Source organism: Rhea pennata, chromosome 1 (assembly GCF_028389875.1).
Source record: "Rhea pennata isolate bPtePen1 chromosome 1, bPtePen1.pri, whole genome shotgun sequence".
NCBI classification, from domain to species: Eukaryota; Metazoa; Chordata; class Aves; order Rheiformes; family Rheidae; genus Rhea; species Rhea pennata.
In genome coordinates, this window is record NC_084663.1 from 60,059,196 (window position 1) to 60,075,388 (window position 16,193).

The 16,193-nt window shown below is 38.8% G+C and overlaps 1 protein-coding gene across 1 annotated transcript in view; it reads right to left on the reverse strand.

Moving 5' to 3' along the window:
• The window catches only part of POLR3B (RNA polymerase III subunit B), an 82,340-nt gene that overhangs the window by 25,032 nt on the left and 41,115 nt on the right, over positions 1–16,193 (reverse strand). The window contains exons 19-23 of the mRNA XM_062589122.1: positions 15,631–15,758; positions 8,274–8,483; positions 6,311–6,469; positions 4,836–4,953; positions 3,220–3,362 (exon numbers count right to left, since the gene is read on the reverse strand). Coding sequence (XP_062445106.1) covers positions 3,220–3,362; positions 4,836–4,953; positions 6,311–6,469; positions 8,274–8,483; positions 15,631–15,758 — 758 coding nt within the window. The remainder of the gene's footprint in view (positions 1–3,219; positions 3,363–4,835; positions 4,954–6,310; positions 6,470–8,273; positions 8,484–15,630; positions 15,759–16,193) is intronic.

Here is a 16,193-nt window from a genome sequence, read left to right on the forward strand (position 1 = left end):
CAGGCCTATTTTCATTATGTTGTAGATCTAAAAATTATTTGAAAGAGACTCCACAGGAAATTTCCCTGAAGAGCATCTATGCAACCATCAAAACTGCCCAGCTCTTTCTGTTTGCCTCTAAGGCTAATGACTTTCCCCCTCACTTACCAAAACTATCCTATACAGCAGCATTCCAAGAAGTAGACTGCATTTTTAAAAGGAAAACCAAGAATGTACCGTTCCTTTACTTTTATGAAGCATCCAATAGGTACTGGTTTTCCAATAATCGTGATGGACATCATGGCACATAATAAGAAATTCTAGACTATTTTAATTGCTTCCTATTTTTGGATCAAAAGTCATCTTGAAAATATAATCAGGAATACTATTTCAATGCTTATCAGAAAAATCTCTGTTTTATTAACATAAGGAGGAAAATGGTAGGATTTCTTCAGAATACTGAGCTCCAGAAGTCAATTTTATGGGTCTATGGGAAGGCATCTGCACACTTGTGGAAGTGAGGGTGATCTTGAAAAGAGCTGGCTATACTCAGAATATTTGTGTTGACTCCACTCCATGGGAAATGTCCACAAAGAACCAGAGGTAATGTATTTGGTAACAGCTGACATTACAATCAACTATTACCTTTTGCACTCATTTCACCTCTCTTCTGTCTAAAACAAATCTGTCAATCAGACATCCTGAGCACCAAACCTGAAAACTGTAACATACGGATTACTGTGGTTAGCTCTGCATCTCATAACAGGGATGAAGTCTTCTATTTCAGTCACCTGACCACGTTGCTGCCACTGGTGCTTAAGTACTTCCACAGCCCCAGCAAGTCAAAAAAGGCCTCAAGCTTGACCTCTGGGTACACATGTGAGTAAAGGCAAACTGTGGCATAGAACATTATAAAAATGACTTCTCACTTGTGCTTTGGGTCCATCTGTAAGCAGCACTCTTCATCCTCCCTTCAATCACAGACACACTGAAAATGCTGGAGACAATACTGTTTAAGCTTCATTTAAGACAGATCTGGTTAGTGCCATCTGCTTAGCTTGGAGAAGATAAGGTCCTGAAGGGATCTTACCAACATTTACAAATATCTGAAGAGAGGGTGTAAAGAAGGTAGGGCCACACTCTTCTCAGTGATGCCCAGTGACTGGATGAAAGGCAAAGGGCATGTACTGAAACACAGGAAATTCAACACAAGAAAATGCTTCTTCACTGTGACAGTGACCAAGTACTGGAATAGGTTGTCCAAAGATGTTGTGGAGTCTCCATCCTTGGAGACATTCAAAACCCATCTGGACATGGTCCTGGGCAACCTGCTCTAGGTAACCCTGCTTGAGCAGGGAGGTTGGACCAGATGATCTCCAGAGGTCCCTTCCTACCCCATCGTTCTATGATTCTATGTACTGATGACATTTCTTGCAGTTTCACCTTGTTTCACTTGCTCAGATCTTCCTATGGATATTGTGCAAGTGCCAGCTTTCTGCTGTTTGACTCCAGGGCAGAATTCTCCAGTTCCACTCCAAGAATACAGGATGTGAATCAGCACAGGAAGTTCAAAGCCACCTGAGGCTGGGACTAGACAAGGACTGGTGGTAAATCAAGGACGTAAAATACTGAGGGGTCAGCAGCAGTGATCTCTTCCTTAAAAAAAAAAAGAAAAAAAAACTCTCTTTCATGCATCTGCTGACAAAGAGAAGAGAACACTGCTCAAGAAAGGCTAGTTTGTTTGCAAGAAAATAGCTCTCAGCTCATATAAGCGGAGCTATTACTGCAACATTCATTGATTACAACTAATTGCAAGAACGAATGCTTCAAATCTAAACAGTGTCCTTCATTACTTCTCAGATCGAATGGTTCCTCCTCTGTCCCCTCAACACAGACCTAGCAGTTACTTGTGTCACTGGAATTAACAGGCTGGTGCTTTCCACTGTTTGAATGCTCTGGTTCCTTCCTGTTCCTAAGAAGTCAGAATAAGGAAGTAAGGATTTTTTGGTTCCAGCAGTTATTAAGATAATATCACGTTTGCCCAGTAACAGGAAAGGAGCATCTGTGCTGCAATGGAAAGGATTTGGTAGTATAAACCTCTTTCTCAACCATGCCAGTATCTTTGACGTGAAGCTGAGCAATGTTTTCAAATCCAAAAACAACTCAAATATGTAACAAGATTACAACATTAAGGCATTAGGTTCAGTGAGTGCATACAGTAAAGCAGATGATTAAGCTGAAAGTACTAAAATTATAGATTTTCCAAATGTCCAGGTAGATGAAAACATTAATTTCAGTCAAAACTAGTTTCACAGTGAGACCAAGAGGATCAAAACATTTTTAACATTATTTATAGTCATATACAGTGATGTTTTCAGTCACTTCTTTCTTACCACCACCTAGCCCACTGAAATTCAGCGAGGGATGTTCTGAATAATGATTTGTTGACATTAAGGTCAAAGGAAGTCCATTTCTGTCTTCAATAGACATGGAAACAAGCTCCTGGTTTTCATTTTACTGACTATTTGATTAACATGCAACCCTAAAGAAATATATGCCACTAAGCAGCTTTCCAGCAGATACCCATTTTCAACTCTCAGTTTGAAGATCCAGTGCCCCAAATCATGCCCAAACTGTATTCTTAAAAAAAAAAAAAAAAAAAAAGAAAAGAAAAGAAAAGAAAGAAAGAAAAATAAATTCCCCTTCCTTCTGATCTCTGCCAGTGCACTTCTAGTTGTAAACTTGTCTGGCTTCCCTCTTACACCATGGCTCTGAGTGTCCTCAGTCTTCTACTTTAGAGCAGTATGTCTGTACAGATGACAGAAACATCCCATTCTAGCTCTGGTCGTTCTTGTCCGTTCAAAATTGGCCCTCTTGACTCTTTCCTCCAGTATCCTTCTTGCTAACCAGGATAAAGCTATTATCTAAAAAACAAATTCAAATCTGAAAAACCTCCTCTAACCCAAAAACAAAACCTCAAAACCCTGTTCTTGGTTAAAATAGGCAGTTGCCATATTTCTCAGATTTATAAGTCAACACAAAGTTGTGTTTGCCTATTCCTCCCTCATTTCCAAAAACATTCTTGCTGAATTAGGCAAACGTAACCAAAAAGGAATATGGTCTTCTACCACTGCATTCATAAAAAATCAGAACCCATGAATGGAAACACGCATGATGTTATTGTATACGTATTGTAGGCATACCCAGCATGCATTTGTTTTTATTAAATACATAGCTTACCCTTTTGCCCATGACGACTGCTAAACTTATCTCCAATTTCTGGACGTCTAGTTTGCCTCAGCAACATTTTGATCAAAAAAGCATCTTCTGCATTTGATGAAATCATAACTTTTTCGATATAAGAATCAGTTGCACCTTTGTAGCTAGTAAAAGGAGAAAAAGCACAACTTTTACATTCATGACACACAAGTATCTATGTATTGGTAAGTTTCTGCTAAAATGTAGTCTTCATGGAACATCCCATCTTTGCTCAATTGGCCTCCCATATATATGTATACAAATAAAGAATTCAAGTGTTCAGAATATTTCTGGAAAAGAAAAGGATTAAAAGATGCAGCAAAAAGAAAGAGAGAATTAAGATGAAACAGAAAAGAACAAAGTACGTTTGATCATGTAGTCTCTTCTTGGAAAAAAAATCCTAGTATACTGCCAATTTCTGGATCTTCTATTAAATAAGCAAACAAAAGCCAAGTAGAGGCTCACAGCTGAAGAAGGGAGCCTAAGGAATATCCCATGAGAACTTAAGACCAAAATTAAGATTTAATATCTTGACTGAAGCTATGCATCAGGTGCAGAGGTAAAAATGAACCATGGCCAAAATATAATACAGAGTACAAAACTCCATATTATCTAGAGTGTTTTGAAGGTTTGAAATCTGAGTTTATGTAGAGGAGGATGCAGAGATTCAAGAAAAACAGTAGACATGAATGAGCAGGAAGTAAAGGGAAATTATGTTGGTATCAGCTTTTTTTCCATACACTGCAGAATGACAGTATAGATTTCACAGCTGGATTTAGGAGATTATTTTGTCTTGATGCTGCACTAGCTAAGATAGTCAAACTATGACACACAGACTTAGAGCCCACGATCATTGCCTTGATCTGGCAAGACTACTTCTTTCCGTGATAATTACCCTGCTGCTTCACTTCTTAACTAGTATTTTGTAGGCATCTACCTAGGGCCTTCTCTTGGTTATGAATCACAGAGAACCGCTGACCTGGGCATCAATTGCTTGCCTTGCTCTTTGGTGATTCACCAAACTGCCAAGGCTACTCCTGACCACAATGAAGCCACAACCCTTATCAACTGTCCCTTCCCATTCATTGGTGCTTTGGGAAAGGACCTCTACTCACAGTGGCCAAAATGAGCTGACCATTAGTCTCAGAGATAGGAAGACCTCCATCTCCTGACCTTCTGTTTAGCAAAGAGGGGGGATGAGCATTAAACAGCACTGGCCATTTTCTGTAGGAGCTGGTATGGAAGAGATGCCCCAAGTTCTCACTCTAAGCACAGGCATTTTTTCTACCCTCTCACTCATGACTGTTTTTATACCACTTTATCTGCACATGAATCCTCTCCCTTCTACCACTGTTTTCACTCTTTCCTCAGTTTTTCCTGGGAAACACCAGTGATTTCTCCAATTTCAGAAGGGCTCCTCTCTCTCTTTGCAACTGCAGCCTTTCAGGTGTAAGGAACTAAATTACTAGGAATTAAGTGGCTATGCACTTCTAAAATCACCTAGGCTTATTTATTTGGCTTTTCTAGGATTGAACATTTTCTCAGAGATCTTTCCTCTGGGTTACCTCCCTCAAGTATAAAGTTACGATGCAACATACATTACTGGCACATCTTTGTATTGTGGCTGCTGAGGCACATTACTTCCTTCCAGAGGTGTCTGGGTCACAGTTGGCATAGATTTGTTCACAAGCACTTGCTTATTTTCTACTTTTTCACCTACAAAGAAGAGGGGGAAAAGTACCATGAGAATGTATCTAGCTATCTATGTTAGAAACATGTTAGGCTTAAAAAAAGAAAGATAAACTGCAAGCAATACATCCAGGAAGCAGGCCTTGTTACTTTATTGAATATTACATGGTAGAGGAATCATTAAAGCAGAACACACCAAAAAAAGAACTGCTTGAACACACTGTGGAACTAAAGAATACAAAAAAGCATCTGAGGTCATCTGCCATAAAAGGGAAAATTAACAAGCAAGACTAAAATTGACAAGTTTCAGAAATTCACATCTAAAATTCAGGACATCACATAATTTCCACAATGAGTTGTACAGATGTCTTCTAGCCTCTCCTTCCCTGCCAGCAATTTCCTATTGCTTCTGGTCTCATACATCAGCTATTTCTCCTCTCCATTCCCCTCTCTTTCCCTTTGCACAAAAGCAGATCAGTAGTATGCCCAGTGATAGTAATGTGCATGCAGTACATTAAGTATCTGCCTTCCCCCTCCCATACAATTACATTGAATCTCAACTTACGTCTCTTTTCTGTCCTCTTTAAATTATTTCAAAAAGGGTTTACTTATCCACTGAGAAGAACAGTATCCATTTGTACTCTACCTCAATCCTATCTGTCCTAATAATTCAGAAGTTTGTTGCCTTCTTTATTAATTTAGAAAGAAGTATTTTTACAATACCTCTGCCACTAGATCTCAGCAGATCTATTAAATTGTTTCCTAATTGAAGGATGCCAGTATGGACTTCTTCCTCATATGTATTTGCAAGGGCAAGTTACACGTCTATCCTCATAACTAAATGCAGTTGTATTTATTTTCTTATTCTCTCTCTCAAAACACATTTATAAAGTGCTAAAAATACAAGGTTTTCTTTACTCAGGTATCAGCATTAACTGACTGTGTGTCAAAAGGTGTGGATATATGGAATCAAAACAGTAAGGAATCTACCCTTAAAAGAAAAAAATATATATATATATATAATACATGATAGATTAAGCAGTAAAAATCCACAATATTAAAAATCTGCAAAACTGGGGATGTAAGAAGAGTGAAAGTTCTAAGGTATTAATAGAGTCACAATGTTGAGGACTCACAATATAACCACCTCTACTTCAACATAAAGCTCCCTTTCATCGTGCACAATAGAAAACAGTGACAGGTGCCACGGTGTTTTCAGAAACTAGTCTGGGGGGTGGGGGAGTTAATCATCTGTTATAGTATTATCCCCTTCAAGAGAAAAACACACTAAGCATAACGCAAGGCATACAGGAAATACTAAGAGAATGTTAATTTCTACCACAGATTACATATATGCCGTGAGTAAACATGCACTCTGACATACCTGGAGAGCAGATACCATCAGCATCTAAAATTTCATGGCGCCAGATTGGTTTACGTGTAGCTGCATCCAACATCGGTCCCATTACCTTATCAAATGTCTGATTGGTATAACGCTTCAGTGTACACTTGGCGTTTTTATATACAAGACACCTTCCAAAACCTAAAATTTAACACAAGCTCATCCGTCTAGAAATCCAAAAATGCATTGTAATGCAATCTCAAAATAAAATGAAAACATTGAGCTACCTGCTTAGCTACAGAATATAAAACATATTTTAATAGTTAGATTACCCATTGTGTTAAATAAGCACAACATTGCACAAGGATACCTAGTAGCTCACAATTTAAAATCAGATCACGCTTTTTTTTTCTAAAGACATTAGACTCTGAATCCTGAAATTCTGCAAATCCCCTCCCTCTATACCTCTGCATAGACAGAGCATTTTTCTTACCTTTTGTGGCTCACAGGAGACATCTCATAGGAGAAGGAGAGATTTTAACACGGGATCAGAATGGCACTTCTTCTTTTCTAAGAAACCTGAACTTTTACTAATGCTACCAGTTAGCTTACCAGGAAAGAGCTGACCGAGTATCATGTGTTCACACATTATCACTTCTTTTCTAGTTGAAAGAAGTCAGAATTTCATGTATTACTATAAAATAGTTTTGTTTTGCTTTTTAGATAATAAAAATAGCATCTCTGCAAAATTTCTCTCGGAACAGCAATGCTAACTATTTTCATCACATTTAGATTTACAGACAGCCAAGAGCTTTCTAATAAGCCTATGTTATTTTAGTTCATTTGAAAGATGGTCATGGCCACATACAGTACATCTATATCTTTAGATTATGTCAAGTAACTCTTGACAGGCATCGCAGCTCTCCCTGTAAATGTTACCAGTCTACCAGAAAAGAAAACATTCAGTTTTAAATCATGCCTGTTGTTTTAGAAAAGGAGGCATAAATTAAATGTGGCAGGACATTAATGCCAAAGATACATGTCTAGGAATACTACTGTTGCTGCCTAGCAACTAGGAGGAAGGGTGTGCGTTTGGGGAATAAACTCTTCAAAGAATCTGATTTTAGCTACCCAAAACTAAAACTAATTCAATCACACTTCAATGTTACATCTTTCCTGAAGGGAATTTATAAAGGCAGAGGGAGAAAAAACTAAGTTTTCAAACAACTCTCCCCTAATACCCAGCACTGTTAACACTGAATTTTTCTTGTTTCTAAGAAGCGCTGAAGAATTGTGGAGTGTGACCGACACAGGCCAGCATGGTACAAACACAGATTTCACTTAATTACCTCCCACTTGGTGATTACGTATTTTTGCTTAAAAGACATTAAACTGTATATGCTTTTGTAACAGGAAACAGATAATTAGTTTCTCTATAAATAAATACTAAATTATTTTGAGGCAATACTATTTTTTCCCTCAGAGCAGCAAGTTCATAATAGCACAAAACATCATATGTTTCATTCTTTTTCTGAATACATTCACAAGTCTAATTTCACCTCTTGCTTTCAATACTGGTGAAAATAATGAGACCTCTCTCTGTTAGTAACGAACAAAAGCTCAGGCAGTCATTTACAAAGCAAGCTCCAGACAACAGATTATCTAATACATTGCATTTTAGGTAAGCTAAATATTTTCAGAAAAGCACCATTTATCCTTTGTTATTTAAGGTCAAAAGCTAGGCATTTGTTCTTATAATACCCATAACTCAAACTTTATCCACATTTTGGCAACCTCACCATTGCTGTATTGTAAGCAAGAAATTGCAGCCAATCGCTATCACGCAGAAAACAAGCAAAAGCACCAAAAGCAGGTTTTGAATTCTGCTTCTTAGTTGGAAACATAACATCAGCAAAATGTATTATATGAGAACACCATGAGAAAACAGGAAGTTTATTAAAGCACACATCAGAGAAGTGGGGAAGAATAGATGGATGGCTCTTACCTCTGTCCAAAGAGGCCTTGTTTAAGACAAGAGCGTCTTCGATATCATAACCACTGTAACTCATCACGGCAACTGTGGCATTCTGTCCAGCAGGCAGTTTCTCAAAATCTATCAGTTCAATTGTTTTTGTTTTTACCATCGGTTTTTGTGGATATGCTAAAAGATACATAAGAGTATCTATCCTGTTCCTTTGATTGTATCCAATAGTACCTATACGGGGAGAACCAACAGCCTGTGAACATCAGTGTGTTCACTAGAAATGTTTTAGCTATAAATTACCAAAGTTAAAATTAACTAAAACCACAAACTGAAGAACCTCATCTAATAATGGAAAGTCTTCAAGATAATCATGGGAAAAAATATACAAGAGACTGAACCAAAACAACTTTACATTTTTATATTTTTAAAAAAGCTCTAAGCGGTCACTTAATTTAAGGCTCCAGAAAGATTTTTTTTTTCAGGAAAATCTGAGTATCAAGACAAAAACAACAACAACAAATTAAAGTCCTATATGATTGAATGGAAGTAAGCTTTTTTAATCATGACACCGAATAATAATACAAATATGAAGTTTGCTTTCACTGTTCTAATAGCAGTAGGTTTTTTTGTTTTTGAAATGAAATTTTATTCCACAGATTTGATACAAAATTCAATAGAAAGACTTCCATTGAGTTCAAGAGGAACTCTGGATCAAGCTCCGTTTCTTCCACATTGTATTTCCTTCCTTTTTCTGGGCAATAATTAGTTCAACAGCAGCTTGTGTTAGAAAGTCACAAAACACGAACAAAGCATACAGTTAACAGCAGCCAAGACTGATTTACTTTCCAAAATTAGAGGCATCATTGCTAGAAAGACTACAGTAGAAGTTCACTTGCAATATATTTGTCTTTTTACATGAAATTAATTTTAAATTTACGGTTCAGAATTCAATCCTTTGTATAGACCTCCCAGCTTGAGACTGAAAATTTTGGCCCTGTCCCATCAGACTGCCAAAGTGTCTTCTGAAATCTGAGGAAAAAATAATTAACACCCAGCAGGGAAACATAAACTGTTGTGTAGCAGAACAAAAGTAAAGGCAATCCTATGTTATTACAGTTTGCTGTACCAGGCTGATGCTATGTCTCTAAGCAATTAAGAAATTATAATCTGAAAAGTTAAAGTTTTAACTATGTTGAAGTTTTAAGTACTGAATATTTTATAGCACTTGTGCTTTGGAGGTGAGTCTTTCAAAACAATTCCAATTCCTCCTCCAGTTTCAGAGGCTACTTGTTTGCAGGGAAAAGTCAAAGCAGATGGCATACAATGAAGGCTTTACGCAGCCAGAATATAACATAGCTAAGCACAAAGCTGCTCTTAGGGAAGGCCAGCTTCATGTTTTATATGCAAGGATCTGCAACTTCCAAATGCCTGCATTTAAATAAAATGTCAGGAAAAACAAATACCTAAAACCAGCCAGGATCACAGGCAGCTCCAAAGACCTACCCTGTCCTTGGTGCTAACCCTCTCTCTCCTCAACCACGACTGCTCTAGACCAGACCTTCCTGAGGGAAGGAACAGGGAGATACCTTAGCAGGTAATACTCAAAAGTCAGCTCTTTTAAGCTGGATCCCACGCACGCTCTTGCACTCTTGGTTCTAAAGAGTGGACTTGAAGCCACAGGCACAGCATTTTTAAAAGCTGAAGAAGGTTTGGTACAGCTGACAATCTTTACCTTTTGAATACTTGCTTTTTTCCATCTTTTTCTTGGGGAAGGAAGTAAATTATCCCTGAGCAATATTTTCTGTTTGCAGTAAGAAAGAAGTTGGTAGGGCCTGAATTTGTCAACACTGAAGACCCTCACTGTCATTTCCCCCACCAAAGCCCACCATCACCTGAAAGTCTTTCTACCTTCGCCATTCCCTCAGCCTAAGCACTAGACATTTTCTTCATTGCACTTTAAACAAACTGTTTTTCTCACTACACAGCAGTGGATATCTATCATCAAATGAAAAAACATGGAATTTTAAGCCATTTTCTCCTCTGTACCTAAAATAATTTGTGTGCTTTCAGGGTAGGCTGCTGTAGAGCTCATCTGAGAGTTTTAAGGTCAGGCACATTGTCCTGTTGTTGAGAGAAATCTCTTTACTACACCACATCAACTTACTCTTTTGAAAATTTTTTCTCTCTCCTCCACCCTCCCACCCTCCCCCTGCCAAGGGATGCTTACACATTGTATCTGCTAGGGTTCACTGGTCAGGATGAAGTCTGGAGTGTCTGACCACTGACTATAGCCAAACTTGTCCTTCTCTAGTCTAGTGTAACAGTCTGAAGAAGTTCCTTATATGTCAAGGATTACAGCTAATATCTTCACATATTTCAGGTCATTCAAATGAGCACATTATTTCTAGCTCAGAATAAACAATGCTTCTCATGTTTCAAGGTCAGTGTTTTTATCAGAGGTTCAGATGAGCCTAACAGAACTGTTACTGTATACATCAGTCCAGGAGCCAGGAGTGACTAATGACATTACGGGGTTTTTAAGCTTCATTATTAAACTGTATTCACATCATTATTCAAGAGTTGAATGCTGCAGTACATCACACAGAAAACATACATATATACAATGGTGGCCATCCCAGCAGGAAAGAAACTGGTTAGAGAATGATTCAAGAGCACAAGTGAAGTAAGTTAGCCAAAAAAGCATGCTGTACATCAGCAATATTTGTCCTTAATCGCTACGATTTAATGATTATGCAAATAATGTCTTCTCTAGTCTGGTCTAACAAGCCACAGTATTAAACCACAGTCTGCTCATTTAAAACACTGAACTGCTGAGGACTCGTGTGTTGAGACAAGACCTCTGTGTGGGTTGAAATGAAGAAAGCCACTAGCTTTATTTCTGTTTTCTCTCTGAAAGAACAGAGCCCTTGTTTGCTTCAGCCAAACAGCCAGGCAAAAGTAAAGTATAATTAAACTTCACCATAACAAACCCTGTTCACAATGACCCACATTTATAATTATGCCAACGGCAAGAACCAATTTTTCTCATAGGTAATTAGCCCTGTTTAAAGCAAAACACACAAGGCTGACCTGGGTACAACAAAGATCATTTTCTTGCTTTTCTCAGTGCTTAGTATATTGTGAATACATGCATGCATTCCTTCCTTCTTTCATTTCCCAGCAAGTTTTTTTTTCCTGTTTAAGTGTCACTTGATCATTGTTCAGTGTGAAATAATCACTATAAAAATAGCATATATTGATATTTAGCATCAATGGGATATTTTTGTTATTCTGACAGGACGAGTTTCCAGAACTCACCAGAACAACCAGTCAGAGAGGAAAAAAGCATTTATCCAATTCCCTGGGGAATTAAAATCAGGACTTAAAATACAATTAAATTGTGCAATCAAAATTAACAAGAATACAGAAATTAATCAATGTTAGCTATGAGCCCAAAGGGCTATTATTGCACATGGCAAGAGCAGAATTGCTGTACTTCTCTATTTTCCTTGATTTCACCATGGATTTTCTACTACTCTGTCCTTTTGTATGAGCATGAACCAACAGAGAAAGGGGCATCGTTTTTAAAGGCTGCACTGAACCTTGCAGAGAGGCTCCGACTCAGCTCATTGGCAGCTCCATTTTAAAAGTCTTAACCGATCCGGACAGTCAGTATCTGAAAGACTCTGCTCACTGTAGAAAGATTAAGAAGTCAGTTAAAAAGATTATGGGTAAAGTGGGAGAAGAGCACAAAAGTTTGGCTCGCTTCTGTCTCGGCACTCCTGTGCCCGCTGCTGGGGAGAGACGAGCTGGCAGAAGGCGAACGCGCCGTGCAGCACAAACGCTCCTCCTCAAAGGCCAGCGGCAGCACGGAGCCCCGGCCACAAAGCACCCAGGTCCAGCTGTGAAGACCAGTAACAACCAGTTCTGTGCTGACGTTCGTGTAGGTCCCCTGCCAATAGGCTAGCTGTAAAAAATTTGGGAGCACTTTAGCTCTCAGCCCACTAGCAAGCCTTTCCCTGCTGTCAAAAAGCCAACAAGCCACAGCGCTCTGTTCCTTGGGGCACGTTTGTCTCCTCTGCACAATGTGAAGACATTCAACCAGTTATACCACAAGGCAAAAGAGCGTATCAAGGGCTTTGCTACTTCACAGAGCAATGCAGATGTATGTGTTATAGTAAGAGTTTTTTTTTTTCTTAATATTAAAGAATTTGTTTCAATTTAGATACCTGCAGCAAAGCTCTCCCTCATCCTTGCACGGCCCCGCCACCTTCCCTTTCTCCTCTTCCACACGTTAAAGAAATAATAGTTAACACCCGAAACCTCCTTTCCTTCCTGGGACTTGGAGTCTGGTGTTTGTGTAGGAATCACAGCGCACAGCTGGGCTGCGAGCGCGTACAGCTTGCTTTGTGTACCCACACAGCCGTTTTCACAGATGCGCATGTGCGTGAATATGCAGTGCGGTGGATTACTGGCAGGAAAATGCGTGTGCTTCCACTTCCTCCTTTAGGCTTTTATACGATTCTTCACTGCCACAGAAGTACAGTATATAAATTGACTGATTTTCTATGTGCTACTGTTATTTTAGGAGCCTTTGATCCTCTTAAATACTATTTTAGCAACGTACAAAATGCAAATAGTAGAGGTTCTCGTATTTTATTCTTGAATATTTCTCAGATACTAAGCTTCTAACGTTACCTTTGCACTGAAAAAATCAACCTTCAGCACAGGACCTTGCAGTTGCAGGTGTATTTGCTACCTAATCTAAATGTTCTCTCAGTCCTGCACTGCAACCTGCACCATACGGTAAGTTTTTCCTGTGCCAAAACAGTGTGGGCTTGCATCTCTTCACTGCAATCCAGTTTGCTTACTGAGCACAGCCCTCATCCTGCAGCAAGACTGTTCACTCTGTGCATGAAAGGGAGATATTTTTCAGTACATTTAATGTACTGCCCTGTAGAAACATTCATATTTTAATACTTAACACCTGTCAGTGATCCTGGATTACAGATCCCACTGCAAGCCCTTCCTTTACCTGTGCCTTCACATCTTTCCCTATGATTGATGTTTCTGAAAAAAAAAAAAAAAGGAGAATAAAGACCCTCTAAAGCTATTAGCACAGCTCCTTGAAGTGGTCAGAGGGGGTCAGTGTTGAGCAACACAAGACCTTCCTTTCTGAGCAGGAGTCACTGGGTTCTCTCCACATCCCCAGGGTTTGACAGCCTACAGAGTGACACAGTGGACTTGGACATGAGCCTTTCCACATGGCCACGTAGACCCAGGAAGCCAGTCTGCAATCTGGGGATGGAGAAAGATAGGAAGAAGGGTGGACTGTCACATAAAAACAAGCACATGGGGTCTTAAGCGCCTCTCTGCATCTCTTCATACAAACCAACAGAAAAAAAGTATGTTCAATCTGTTCCAAAATATCGTCTAGGTCTCATTTGATCAGCAGCTGTATAGAAAAATCCTTCTGCTCCCACATATTGCCATTGGGTTTTTTTGTTTGTTTGTTTGTTTGCTTATTTTCTTGAACAGTTAGTAATAACAGATTCAGGTGTCTGTAGATACTTCAGGCACAGCAAAATACAGCCCAGGTCATGTGCCAACTTTTAAAATGTACTTTTTTTCTAGCTGCTTGTTCTTTGAGTCAGGTGTTTTGTCATAACAAACTGAAACAAAGGCTTTTTTTATTGCTAAAGATATTCAATGGCTTTTGTGTTCCTAGCGTCAGCAGGAACGTCAGAGGATTGTATCCAAGGAGCTAAATGTGCAAGACCTAGGGTCAAAGCAGCTGAATACACCAACCTCAGAAAACACAGACAATGAATTGCAAATGACACTCAAAACAAAACGGGAAAAAAACCTTCACACAGAAAACTACAAAAGAACTCCACAGATACTGAATTGGCTTTCTGTACACACTGATCCTGCTTAACTGTGTGTGGTAACTAACCAAACGCTCTGAGACTAATAGTCATAAAATAGAGATTCAGGGGTGGGGGAAAGATAATGGCATGGGGGAGAACTGTAAGGAAAAGATCGCATCCCCCTCCTTCTTTTCTTTTTTTAAGGAGGGAAATGCATCTGTTGCTATTTTCTGCTATTTTGATGCACTGAACATGACAGTTGCACAAGGCAGTTACTCTGCTATTAATTCTGCTGGAGAAGCCTCACAAAAGGTGCCCTGTTTCAGTTTCGGGGACACAGCACAAAACAAACAGTTTAGCAAGCCCAGCAGAAGTGGTAGTTCTTTCATGACGCAGAGCTCTTCTACTGTAGCTCTCAACTTGCGAGCAAGCCATCAATACAAGACATAAACCTGGCGTGTACAGCCCAAGTCTGAATACAGCTGTCCGAATTGATGTACTGCTGGTCAGGTTCTTGTTGGGAATCTCTCTGGCTTGATCAGCGACCACACAACTCAGTTGCTTCAGTACTAACAGAAAATGCTAATGCTAGTTTAGCTACATATTAAAAGGGAGGACTCAAACTTATCTAGTGTTAATTACCTACAGCAACAGATTTATAAGATGGTTGAAGTTTTTTTTTTTTAATGATCATCTATTACACCATGCAAAAAGAATTATTAAGTGATCATGAAATGAACTTTGTTTCAGTCATTTGGTGAGAGGCCATTAATTGCCCTCTTAATCCAAAACAACAACCAAAAAAGCCTAAAATCTAAACTACTAATTGCAGAAGTAGTCAAGTAACTAAGTACTCTTTCACATTTTGATTCCTCCATTCTATAACGTCAATATAATCATTTTTTTTTCTTTTAGGACAACTACTCAATTATTCAGGGAAAGTCTCTTCTCTCTGTGCTGTCTCTTTGTGAGAACACTTTTTTACTCTTTTTGTTTGGAAACCCAAAGAACACAGCAACATAAAAAGGAAAAAGAAAAAGGGGGGGGGGGGGAAACATACTCTTCCAATCCTCCAGCTATGCTGAAAACTTGAAAGTCATGACAGTTACCACAGGAAAAAAAAAACTAACAAAAACAACAGTGCCCCAGTTTCTCCAAATTTTCTTTTGAAGTAGTAAGACCCACAGATGTGGCCTCCACTTTGCAAAACTGACTAGCATTTTTTCCTTTTTTACTCCTTTTTTTTGATTTTTAGAGGTAATTTATCCTTACTTTCCCTAAGCTGAAGTATGCTCTTTTACCCTTCTAGTAAAATTATTACATGAGTTACAAAAGAAGAGAGTTTTCTGCTTGTCACTTTCTCTGTATAGCTTCAAAAAACTAGGTAACACTCTGAAGAGTGTGTGTGTGTGTGTGTGTGTGTTTGTGCTGGCTTGCCAAATCGGATGTTTGACCCCAGGAATCTAACTAGAACACACTCCAAATAGTAAGAATCAATAAAGTCTTACCCATTGCTTGTTTCCCCATGGCACACTGATAAGTGTTTCTTGGGGACTGGTTGTGGTGAGGATATGGAATCAGCCCAGCACAGACACCAAGAAGTGTGAAAGGCTCGATCTCCAAATGTGTTGTATCTCTTAAAAGAAAGAGCATCAGTTATAACAAATTTGTGAAATATCTTTCATTTACTTTAGTAGTATCAATCTAATTTAACCTTGTTCAGAAAGCTGTCAATCAGTAAGATCTCAGAATGTGGGTTTACTATGCTCTTCAATCAACTTTATTTTGGCTTTTGTGGTTCCAAGAGAAAAGAAATGCGTGAGGCATAGAACAAGTACAAAAAGTTCCATCAGGGAGAAAAAGCCTTTAGGTAACAACTTAAGGGGATTCAGGAAGATAATAAAACATCAGTCTATACAGTAAGTCACAGTAAAAATGTCCTTAAGGAACATGTAATGAAAGTCTTCTGGATCAAGTTACCTATCTCAGAAATCTAGAAATTTGCAGGGGAGGTGAGAGAGGAAGGAACAAGAGAGATTCTGGTACTGGGGAGAAAAAAAAAAAACGGGTA